The 13,065-nt window shown below is 39.6% G+C and overlaps 1 protein-coding gene across 4 annotated transcripts in view; it reads left to right on the top strand.

Annotated features, from left to right (window-relative positions):
- The window catches only part of LOC150087310 (cytosolic phospholipase A2-like), a 228,467-nt gene that overhangs the window by 38,290 nt on the left and 177,112 nt on the right, over positions 1–13,065 (top strand). For all 4 annotated transcript variants that reach the window (XR_016546878.1, XM_090371978.1, XM_090371975.1 and 1 more), the window contains one exon: positions 9,089–9,113. Coding sequence is in view for 3 of the 4 variants with exons in the window: in XM_090371978.1 (XP_090228104.1) it covers positions 9,089–9,113 (25 nt within the window). In the remaining variant the exon portion in view is untranslated. The remainder of the gene's footprint in view (positions 1–9,088; positions 9,114–13,065) is intronic.

Here is a 13,065-nt window from a genome sequence, read left to right as displayed (position 1 = left end):
GATGGTTCAACTGTTGATGATCCTGCTCAGGTAGCTAACAAAATAAATGAGTATTTTGCATCTACATTCACACTAGTTATTCAGGGAGGGGAATGCCAGAGGTGAATTAAACTCTGGTAGTGAGCTAGATGATTTTGTAATAACTGAGAGGAAAGTGGAGGACAAATTGTTGAAGATAAACATAAGGAAGGCACCTGGAGTGGAATGGATCTATCCAGTTATATTAAAGGAGGCAGCAAAGCCATAATTATGAGAGCTTCCTTGGACTCAGGGGAGGTACCTATGGACTGGAGATGTACAAAAGTGACCCCAATTCACAAAGGAGGGTCAAAGGGCAGTACAAGTAATTAGAGATATGTTAGTTTAACTTCTGTTCCAGGGAAATTAATGGAGGTACTGGTTAAAGAAGCACTGCAGGATCATTCCGACAAGAATTCTGTTATAGCTCAGACACAGCATGGGTTTGTTAAAGGGAAGTCTTGTCTGACCAATTTGATTGGATACTTTGATGTGGTCACAAAGAAACTGGATGCAAAGAATAATTTTGATATCCTATATTTGGATCTTAGAAGAGCTTTTGATACTGTTGCACGTGGAAGACTGCTGCACAAATTGGAGCAGTGTGGCATTGGAGGCAAATTGCTGCTATTGATAAAGGGATGTTTGAGTGGGAGAAGACAGAGTAGTAATCAATGGACACTGCTGTTTGTGGGCTAATGTTATTAGTGGAGTTCCCACAGTTCAGTGTAAGGTCCATTGTTGTTTTCTGTATTTATAAATGATATTGATGATGTTATATTAAACTTAATGTCCAAGTTTGCAGACGATACGAAGGTTGGCAGGGTTGTTAAAGACACTAATGACAGTACGCTGCTGCAACAGGATCTAGAAAAGTTGAGCAGATGGGCTGAGAGGTGGCAAATGAAGTTTAACATTGACAAATGTAAAGTACTGCCTATGGGAAGTAGCAACCTCAGAGTAACGTATCAACTCTGTGGAATTACACTGAGAACGAAAAGGACCTGGGGGTAATTGTTCAGGCAGATATGAAGTTTTCTGAGCAGTGCAGATGGTCTGCAAGAGTAGCTCATGGTGGCTTCTCAATGATATACAGGAATTTTTCTAGCAGTAATAATGATGTTATTATCCCCTTGTATAAGGCAATGGTCAGGCCACACCTTGAGTACTGTATACAGGTCTGGTGGCCTCATTTAAAGAAGAATGTAGAGCTGCTGGAATGAGTACAGAAAAGTGCAACAAGATTAGTGAATGGAATGAAGGGTTGCTCTTACGAAGAAAGTCTTGCAAATTACATTGTCTGGAGACTAGGCACCTGCGATGTGATCTAATTGAGGTGTATAAGGCCTTGAATGGCTTAGAGGGGGAACAGGTTTTCTGTGTATCAGACACTCAGACTAAAACACTGATGGATCCAATATCTTTCTATTACAGAAGATTTAGGAGAAGTCCGGTTGGCCTGCCTCCTTAAAATCCACTCATCCACACCTCGATGGTAAGCCCTGTTACGTGACTTAGGTGGCAATGAATGTGTAGAGCGGTTCTCTTCAAGACGCCTGGTCAGTGTGAAGAGGAAAAGACCAAACCCTCCAGCATATGACAGCACGACGAAACAAATGGTCCTCAGTCCCTAGCGGCTTTCACTCCTCCTCTTACAACAGCGAGAGGATCAGAGTGGAAGCAGAGGGTGCTAAGAATCTCAGGGTACGACCAGGCTGCCATACATGGAAACTGAACTTGGGCTGTTACAACGTAAGATCACTCATTGGTGAAGACAGGATATTAGAGCTGGAAAAGGAATTAGAAAATGTGCATTGGAATTTTATCGGTTTGGCTGAAATAAGAAGAAGAAATGAATCACTTATAAGTTTATCAAGTGGAAATCTGCTGTACACCAATGGAAACAGTGAAAGGAGTGAAGGTGGAGTTGGGTTTCTGGTCCGTAAAGATTTAGAAAACAAAATTTTGGAATTCAAAAGTACATCACCAAGGGTGTCAAGACTAATACTCAAGATTTCTAAGAGGTACAAGCTAAAAGTTATGATTTATGCACCAACATCGAGCCATGATGAAGCGGTTGAAGAAATGTACACCGAAATTGAGTGTCTTCTAGATGAGCAGAAAACCCACTACACTATTATTATGGGGGACTTCAATGTTAAGGTTGGAAAAAGACAAAACAGCACAGAAAGGGGAACTATAGGAAATTTTGGAATTGGTGAAAAAATGAAAGAGGTGAAAGACTTGTGGAATTTCCAGAATCTCAAGGATTGTCAGTAATGAACACTTTTTTGAAGAAAAGGGTGAACAGAAAGTGGACATGGAAGAGTCCAAATGGATTAACAACTAATGAAATCGACTTCATGCTCACTAACAGAAGATATATTGTGAATGTTGTTACCGTCCTGAATAAGGTAAATGTTGGAAGTGATCACAGAATGGTAAGATGTAAACTTGATATAAATAAAGGAAAGGAGAAAACTGACTCAAGTAAATTATACAAAGATCTTTCAGATAACAGAAGAGGAGAAAAAGCAGTATGTACTGGAACTTAAGAACAAGTTTGAGCTTCTGCAGACTGCTCAGGACCAAGATATCGACGAGGAATATTACAACTTTCTGAAAGTGATAAAGTCCAAGAAACCTATAGGGAAAAAGAAATCCAAAGAAGAAAAAATTAGTCTAGAAACATTTGTTATGATGAACTGAAGGCGACAAATGAAGAGCAAGATAAACACTGACAAGGAGAAAATTGAGTATACTGAGTTATGAGAGGATATAAGAAGATTTAACACAAGAAAGGTAGAACAAGCATTAAGAGAAAACAAAGGACTTAAATCAGCACCAATGAGCAGTAATACAGAAAGACAGATGATACTGAAACTGAAGAATAGCGATGGTGTGCTTATAAACAGCAGAGAAGGCATAATTCAAATATCAGAAGACTACTATAGAGAATTATACAAGGAGCGAGGGAATGATGCCAGCAGTGGGGAAGATGGATCGCAAATTAGCAACACATACGACATACCCGATATTCTCCCTGATGAGGTAGAACATGCATTGAAGAAAATGAAGAATCAGAAAGCCCCAGGGAAGATGGTTACTGTAGAGTTGTTAAAATTGGAAGGAAAAGACATAACACAGAAACTTGCAAGGCTCTTCACAAAGTGCATTAGAAAAGGTGTGACGCCTAAGCAGTGGAATAATGCAATCATAGTTTTGCTGCATAAGAAAGGAGATAAATCAGAAATTGGAAATTATAGACCAATTAGCTTGTTATCCCACATCTACAAGTTGTTCACAAGGATCATTACGAACAGATTAGAAAGAATACTTGATGAGAATCAACCGAAAGAGAAAGCTGGCTTTAGGACAGGTTTCTCAACTATGAATCACCTTTACGTAATATCACAACGAATGGAGAAAGTAAATGAATATAAAACACCATTATGGCTGGCATTTGTGGATTATGAAAAGGCATTTGACTCCATACAGCATAAGGCAATGTTTCGGGCACTGGAAAGACAAGGCATAGATACCCCCATATATTATGATTTGAAGAAAATATATGAGAACGCTATCTTCTTTATTAGACTAGACAAAGACAGTAGGAAATTTAAAATTGAGAAAGGAGTTCGACCAGGAGACACAATATCTCCGAAGCTGTTTACTGGTGCCCTTGAGGAAGCTTTCAGAAGATTAAACTGGTTGCAGAAAGGAGTCAATGTGAATGGAGAGTACCTAAACCATTTACGATTTGCAGATGACATTGTGGTCATAAGCCATGATCCTAAAGAATTAGAGGAAAATCTTAATCAGTTATGCAAGTAAGTAAGGATTTTGGACTGAAGATGAATATGGCTAAAACTAAAGCAATGATGACAAGTATGCCACAGAAAGGGACATAATGATTGAAGGAGCAGTAATTGAAAAAGGGTCATAAACTTATCTGCTACAAGTTATTAGCTGTAATAATGATAAATGGCTGGAAGTCAAGAGATGAATAAATTTTGGATGGATAGCATTCAGGAAATATAGTCACATACCGAAGAGCAATATCCCAGTTTGTCTGAAATGTAAAATAATGAACCAATGTATACTCCCCACCATGACTTATAGAAGTGAAACTTGGGCACTCACCAAAAGAATGGAAGAGAAGCTGAGAACTACACAGTGAAGAATGGAACGAATTATATTGGGAATCAGACTGTTAGATAAGCAGAGAAACACATGGATTAGGCAGCAAACTCAAGTAAAGGACATTCTTATCAAAACTAAAGAACTAAAATGGTCTTGGGCAGGACACATAGCTTGAAGACATGATGACGGATGTCTGTCATCATGTCTGCTAGTCACAAAATAACAGAGTGGTATCCAAGAGGAGCTAGAAGAAAACCTGGAAGAAAACGGTGGAGATGGATAGATGAAATTCATGAGTTTTAGGGTAGTAAATGGATGGCCATTGCACAAAACAGAAGGAACTGGAAAGTTCCTGGAGAGGCTGTCATCCTGCAGTGGAATGAAAATGGCTGATGATGATGAAGGCCTTGAATAGTTTGAGCCTGCTCAATGCTGATGGGATTCTTCCTAATGCTCAGAATAATCACCGGAGAGGGCATAAATTCAAATTGAGAAAAGACAGTTGTAGGATAGATGTGTGGAAGTTCACCTTTAGCCAGCGGGGTGGTTGATTGCTGGAAGAAACTTCCATCTGTCGTGGAAGTTGATAGCTTAAATAGATTCAAGGCAGAACTAGACAAACATTTTGAGCTAGTGGATGGGTGAAATGAGGTTTTTTTTTTTTTTTTTGCCTGATGCTGTATAAGCTGGCTTTCTTGCATCATATGCCTTTACTGATGCTAATATAGCATTAATAATGCTATATTATCATTGGTATAGTGATAATAATAATGGTATAGAAACAATCAATATTTGGTCATTTTGTACGAGATTTCACACGATACTTGATACACTTGCTAGTTTTCCAATTTTAACACAAATTTAAATCTATATATATCCAGTGCACACTTATGTTTTGAAATATGCTAAGATGTTCAAATATAGCTTTGTTATTTTTCTTTTCAGTAACGGTGTGTCATAAGTGAGTAAACCGCCTACTGTGTGGAGGTGAAAAATGAGGTGTGACATACCAAAACATGTTTTGGTATGTCATGGTGTATTCTGTTGTCTCAACTTCTTAAGGCCATTTTGGCATATCAAATGCTGGATGCAATTCAACATTTATCATACTGAAATGACTTTAACCAACTATCTTTAACTGCCAGCATCTATCACAAGTATGCAGTAGTGTTGAAGAAAGGCCGCCGTAGCCTAGTGGTCAGGTGCACGGGTGCATAAATACACGTGCTTTACGTGACCGGGGTTCAAGCCCGTGACTGCTGAATATGGTGCTGTTTCTTGTATTCTGTCTATCTTGTGAACTCCTCTGACCGTTTGGTCGTCCTGGAGTATAACGTCTTGAAGAAACAAACAAACAATTAACATGCTCCCACCTCAGACCAAGAACTCAAAGAACTAGTGTTTACAGTTTTGACTAATCTTATTATTTTTTAATATTGCTTGACCATTTATTATTATTATTGTTATTATTATTTGACCGAAACTCATGGGGACCTGTTAATGATAGACCCTGAGCATATTAGACTTCCATTGTAACCTGGTTGTATTGCATTATAGCTTTAGTTGCTAATGTGCCAATAAAACCCAAACCAAACTTCCATGTGCTTAATGTGATATGGCTAATGCAGTAAAATAGGGGAAAAAAATGTGTAATTATATCTTCTGTTTCCCAGGTTTATTTGCAAACTAAGTGTAAGGCTAAAATACCATATAGTGCAACAAACTTTGAAAATATATCTGATAAAGTGCCATATATTTATTGCCTATAGCTCAGAAATGCCATTGGCAGCCATGAAATGTAAATTATCCCCCCCCTCCCAATTCTAAGAACTCCGATAATATGCCTAGCTGATTGTCAGGCCCAGAGGTATTAGTGGGTAGGGACAGAAGAGGTTACTGAACTTGCAAGGCACTGAAGCTGAAAGGGAGTGAGAGGCACCTAGATTTATCTTGTTTGCTAATGTGACAAACCAGACAAGCCTGTCTGCATTGCTCAGAAAACTTCATATCTGACTGCACAATTACTCACAGGTCTTTTTCATTTTCTACCACCTTTAGCATTATAGGGCAATGGTGCCTAACATTTTCTTATATTCAAACCCTTATTTCGACACACCCAACCTTTTAATCTGTGCATTAAGTTTTTATTTTATAGTCATTTATAACACAAGGTACCTTCAAAAAGTTCTGCGAATTTTACCATAAAAGTTTGAGTGAACAGTGGGGCTTATTAACGTAATCATCTTCAAAGTACCATCCTTCTACACGCATGCACACTTGCTCCATCATGCTTCCCAACCTTTGAAACATTTTTAAAATTGGTTTTTTAGCACACATAGGACTGCTTTGTATTTTCTTTGATGCCATCCACCGTAGCAAAACTATGACCTTGATGTCCCATTTTCAGTTTAAGGAATAGTCAGAAGTCAAATGGTGCAAGGTTTGAGGAGTAGGGGGGCTGCTGCATAATCGTTTTTTTTTTGCATTCAAGAACTGCTGAACTGCCATCACCATGCGACTGGACGCATTGTCATGGTGCAGGATCCAGCCATCTTTCCACTTTTTAGGTCGTCTTCACTTCACGTTCTCATGCAAATGGGTGAAAACCTCAATGTAATAAGCAGCAGTAATGCTTCTCCCTCTTTGGCGCCTCTGTAGCCAGGTGGGAAGGAGCAGCAGTGGTAGCACACGCTTCTTGATTAGACCGGGGTTCCAGCCCGTCACCACCAAATACGGAGGATGCAAAAAGGTCAGGGAATGACCACCGCATATTCCCGGAGCAATATGGCCTTAGTTGGAGCAATATGGAGGGCTTCATATAGTTGGCAGTGGTGCATGAGGTGCTCCCACATCTCTTGCTGTCCACAGTGGCAGAGAGCGGTGTTACTCAAACCGAAACTGTAGAGTTTTGCTCTTATTGTGCCGTGTCCCGTGAGTAGGTAAGATGTCAGCACTCCCGGTGAAAACCAGTTTGGGCTTTTGGGAAACGCTAGTTGATTATCCGGTATGAATCTTCGGGTGACTTCACCTTTTGTCAAAGTCGTCCAGCAGGTTTGTCAGGCCTGCTGTATGTGGGTGAGAAGGTGTTTTTTCTCGAGTTTACGATTGTTTGCCGGATTAACCCAAAGGTTGCGGGTTCGAATCCCGCCTCGGGCTTGGATCAGAGTAAAATTCAAAAACTTTGGGAGGTGCATTATGGCCACAGAAGCCGATGTGCCAAAAACTAACAAAAAAAATCAATATAGATTCTTTATATGAGCAGTAGAATTGCTTGGAATTATTTTCATGAATAGAATCTCTTGAACCCTGTTAAAATGAAATGAACGCTAACATAATTTCAAATAAAATCTTTATTCTGCGCTAAGAACGCACAGGGTGCTTTACGTTTCAAGAGGATTGCCCTATTTTTAATCTTGGACCATATAAACAACAACAACAGCTTCTCCCTCTAGTTACAAATTTGTGGTGCATTGTGCCCTCATCATAAAAAATATGATCAGCATGACATTGACTTTGGGTTTTGTTGCATGAGACTTCTTGGGCAGTGTGGATGTTTTGTGTGCCATTTGGATGATTCCACCTTGGCCTTGGGTCATAGGCGAATGCCCATCTCTCATCTCTAGTGACCACTTTTCTTAGGAAGCTCGGATCTTGCATTGATTTTTTCAAATAAATACACCTCTGATGGCTTTCCTGCAGTCCATTTGATCATCCAACAGCATGCATGGAACAAACATTGCACACACATGTGACACATTCTTAACTTTTGAATTGGGATTGTGTGTGCTAAGCCTAGAGACAGTCCAATTAATGAGCAGCCATGAATTAGGTTGCCTGTAGGCTCAACTGTCAATTCACCTGTTGTTTCACAGTGACGTAGCCGAGTGGTCAGGAGTGAGAGTGCATAGCACGTGTTCCTTGAGATGACCGGGGTTCAAGCCCGTGGCTGCTAAATATGATTAACATTTGTATTGCTTGACTTATTGTAAACTCCATTGACCTGGTGGTCGTGCCGGAGTATAAACAAGAAAATTTTTTTTTTTTTTTCTTTCACTTTTATCGTTTTGTGACATTGAAGGGTATCCATTGCAAAGTTAATCTTCCAATGTTTCTTGTCTATTTTTAAACTGATTAAACCACTAATATAGTGTTGGTTTCTTCAAAGTATCATCTCCATAAATGTTTTGTAAAGCTTGCAGCATCTGCATAGCATGTTTTCCTAAGTTTAAAGAAGAACCTGATGTTAGCACACCGTTCAAGCTGCAACATTCTGTAATCAGTCAGCTGTGACACACAAGTGAAGTGGTCAAGCCATTTCCTACTTGGCATGCATGCACACCAAGGTCAATGCCCCATGAAACTTTACAGCCATAGTGCAAACCATATAAATACCAGCATGCAATTCTGGGAACTTTTTTTTGAATGTACTACATATTTGTACACAACTGCTGTAGAGTTTGTTTACCCTAGGCACAGAGATTCCTTGCTATGGCACTTGTCATGCTTCATAATATAACAAAAGTATTAAATTATGTGAAATTCATTTTAATAAGAGATAATGGTTTGCACTCTTATGTGATAATGATAATTTATTATAATGAAAAAGTATTTTATGTTCTTAAAATTAATGATGAATAACAATTTTTTTTAAAAGTTAAATATTATATTTTTGCAATTCTTAAAGTAGCATTAACGAGAAGAGGAAATTTTAAGAGGAAATGCTCATATTTGGCTGGTATAAGTTACTGATGTGAGGGTTTTTTTTAAATGGCCTGTATAATCATTTAGTTATAAATAGGTCTGCATGACTGTCTCTTGGTTACTCCAAACACCCACTTTCTTTATTTTGATTTAACATATGAGATTGTTTTTATTAAGTTTATTTATGTGATATTGCTTCTCTATATTTTGTTTTGTTTATTTTCAGAATTGATCCATTTAACATGTTTGCTGTAAGTTGATTTTTTTTTTTACTTATCTGTTTGTTCTGTTCATTTTATTATTTTCATTTCAGTAGCTTATTTACTTGAAAGCTTATATCTTGTAATTAACAAATAAATGAAATCAAAAAATTAAAATGTATACAAATTCAGAAGTGTACAATAATTTATAAAATATTTTGCAGACCCTATAAACACAATTGATCAATATAGGAGCTGACCGGGCCAGCCAGGTGGGTAAAGTGCCTGCCTGGTAACCCAAAGGTGTATAGTGTGTTTAGGGTCTAACGGCACCAGGGGTTTCTCCCATCTCCACGTAGTATACATTGTGGTGTGATACAGAATACTGTCGAGGCTAGAGGTTTACAAGTGTATGGATATTGTGGTGTGTAATGTTTTGTACCGTTGTTCATCTGGTCTTGTAATGAGACCCACCATTGCCCACACTATACCTCGTGGAGGCATACCAGGTACACCAGTGTTTTAGAGATTTACTATTTACTGTGGCAGGTCCTGCCACCTAATTTCCTAAGATTTCAGTGGCAAGGACCTAAAAAAAAAAAAAAAAGTGTGGGGGAGAAACACTAGAAATTGGGTCAGGCGAAAGAGATATAAGTTGTGGGGGGGGTAGAGTTAAATTTTTTTTTTAGTGTGGGGCTTGTGTAGTTTTTACAAGGGTCAAATGCTAGTCGCAAGATAGCTAGAGAGGGAAGGGAGACTGAAGACTGGGGGGTGAAAGACAGAAATATGGGGTCAATAGTGAAGATAACCCCAAAAGTCGGTGGGGCAGGCCCATGTCTCACCAGGTGAAGATAGGGAATGGAAGGGTGGGAGGGTATAGAGTAACCATCTCCCTGCCAAGGGAAGGAAGTGAACTGAGTGAGGGTACCCGATTCAGATTGCCTAATGATGTTTCAGCAGCAAACTGCACACTGTCTCTGTTGGGTCTTCGTATGCCATTCCTGGGACATGTCGTCCTGTCGTGTGAGTGGTCAAGTCCAGATAATGACTTCAGTTTAAGCCAGTGGCCAGATCCAGGTTAAGTTAATGATTAGTTGGTCTTCAGATTGTACCTGTTAGGTTTTTGTTTAGTTGACACATCTAAGGATCTTTATTCTGGATGACGAGTGGTTGGTTTGTAGGAAAATTCCTGCTAAGGTTGTGGGTATGTTCTTCTTCTAGTAAAAAGATCCTGTGCAAACTGCGTTAAGGCTTTATAATTGTCCTCACTCTCCAGGAGATATTGTTCTTGGTTTATTGGTGAGAAACGTATTCTAGTTCTTAAGAGGCAGCGGAGGGCTTCATATAGTTGGCAGTGGTGCATGAGGTGCTCCCACATCTCTTGCTGTCCACAGTGGCAGAGAGGGGTGTTACTCAAACCGAAACTGTAGAGTTTTGCTCTTATTGTGCCGTGTCCCGTGAGTAGGTAAGATGTCAGCACTCCCGGTGAAAACCAGTTTGGGCTTTTGGGAAACGCTAGTTGATTATCCGGTATGAATCTTCGGGTGACTTCACCTTTTGTCGAAGTCGTCCAGCAGGTTTGTCAGGCCTGCTGTATGTGGGTGAGAAGGCGTTTTTTCTCGAGTTTACGATTGTTTGCTGGATTAACCCAAAGGTTGCGGGTTCGAATCCCGCCTCGGGCTTGGATCAGAGTAAAATTCAAAAACTTTGGGAGGTGCATTATGGCCACAGAAGCCGATGTGCCAAAAACTAACAAAAAAAATCAATATAGGATTCAATATAGATTCTTTATATGAGCAGTGGAATTGCTTGGAATTATTTTCATGAATAAAATCTCTTGAACCCTGTTAAAATGAAATGAACGCTAACATAATTTCAAATAAAATCTTTATTCTGCGCTAAGAACGCACAGGGTGCTTTGCGTTTCAAGAGGATGGCCCTATTTTTAATCTTGGACCATAATATGCAACTAAAATTATAATTAACCCCATCAGTGCATGCACAAAGATTGTTATACTTGTTGTAAACAAGTTGAACTCAAAGTGATCTGGTGCATGTGCAGTTTTATGTGCCGAATGATGTGCTGGCATATATATATACAGTTAGTCCCCGACTTACATAAGCCCAAGTTACATAAATTCAGACTTACGTAAATTTTTTTTTGGTAAAATCGTAAAGATACTTTCTGTAAAATTTTTAAGAGTGAAGTCGTCGAATAAAGGAACAATAAGTATGTTTTTATTTTCATTCCCATACAAACTATGTTGGATAATAATCTTCATTATAACTATAATCTACGTAAATTAATTTCATTTTCTGCTTTAAAAATTCTGAAGAAATATTCGACATGATATGACAACTTGTATGAGTGGAGTTTGGAAAAATCTTAATTCCTTTTATGTTTTCTTTTCTTGTGTGCCACTCCGGCTACTTAATCTCTGTCCCAAGATAAAGTTTTTAATTGTTTTAGTATATAACTGTTTTTCTTCATTCTTCTAAGGATATTATGTTGTTTTTGTAATTTTGACATATCATATAGTAGCAATATTTTATTGGTCATTCCCAAGTTACGTGTAAAACTTGACTTATGTAAGAAGTCCTGGAACGTGTTTCTTAAATATGTTGGGGATAGACTGTATTATATACAGGGTGTTTCAGTTAAACGTTTCAGAACTTCTAAGAGGGGTAGGGTACATCCTGACAACTCGAAATCATATAGCAATGTGGGGTCGGAAATGCTTTCCTGAAGCGGTGTTGTACACAGAAGCACCATAAAAAAAAGAGACCGTAAGTGAGAAATCGTTTTAATAATACATGAAAAGAAGCAAAAGGTACATGGATTAAAGTAAGTGTTCGAAGTTTCTTCCACGGGCTACAATGCACGTCTCACATCTCCGACGCATGGACATCCGAACATTCTGGAATACTCCAGGCGAATTTATTCGGCAGCTACTGCGATTCTTGCAACCAACTCTTCAGCATTGTCAACAGGGGTGTCATAAACTAGCGATTTCATATGACCCCAGAAATAAAAATCAAGACATGATAGGTCGGGTGACCGAGCAGGCCAACGCATGGGACCATCACGTCCGATCCACTGTTGACCAAATGTGACATCCAGGTAGTTACGAACATCTCCGCTATAATGGGCAGGGGCTCCATCGTGTTGGAACCACATTGTCTGTTGCATCGATGCAGAAATCTGTTCATCTCTCAAAAGTTGTGGCAATACTTGCTGCAGAAAGATCAAGTAGATAGGTCCGGTTAGACGACACGGTAACAGGTAAGGTCCGATGAGGTGATCTCCCATAATACCGGCCCATACATTGACCGAAAATCGAATCTGTGCTGCACGTCGTATTGCATGCGGGTTCTCGACCGCCCAGATATGGTCGTTATGCGTGTTGAAAATTCCTTCCCTTGTGAAGGATGCCTCATCGGAAAACAACACTTCAGCAGGAAAAAGGGGATTTGTAGCACATTTTCCAAGGTACCACTGTGCGAAAGCAATACGAGGTGCATAATCCTCCTGTTGCTGTGTCTGGACACGCTGCACGTGAAGCGGATGCATGTCTTGTTCTCGGAGAATCCTCCAGACGCTACAATGGGAAACCCCGACTGCGTTTGCTAGACTTCGTGTACTCGTTCTTGGATTCCCCTGTACATGCTGCAGTACATTCTGTTCGACGGCTGGAGTCCGTGCTGTTCTTACCCTCTCCCTGTCAGCTCTTTCAAATGAACCTCTCTCAGCTAACCTCTGGTGCAGTCTTGTAAAGAAATTATGACTGGGAATATGCCTCGTCGGATATCGTTCCGCGTACAAACGCTGTGCGGCTGGCCCACTACAATTTGCAGCCCCGTACGCCAAATGCATATCGGCTAACTCTGCGTTCGTGTAATCATCCATCCTACTAACTTGGCGTTCTTGTTCAAGAAATTTGAAATTCGCCTGGAGTATTCCAGAATGTTCGGATGTCCATGCGTCGGAGATGTGAGGCGTGCA

This window comes from Mastigoproctus giganteus, chromosome 4 (assembly GCF_048544385.1).
Source record: "Mastigoproctus giganteus isolate SK-2022 chromosome 4, ASM4854438v1, whole genome shotgun sequence".
Classification (NCBI taxonomy): Eukaryota; Metazoa; Arthropoda; class Arachnida; order Uropygi; family Thelyphonidae; genus Mastigoproctus; species Mastigoproctus giganteus.
The sequence above is the reverse complement of the archived record's forward strand: the minus strand, read 5'-3'. Positions and strand labels throughout refer to the sequence as shown.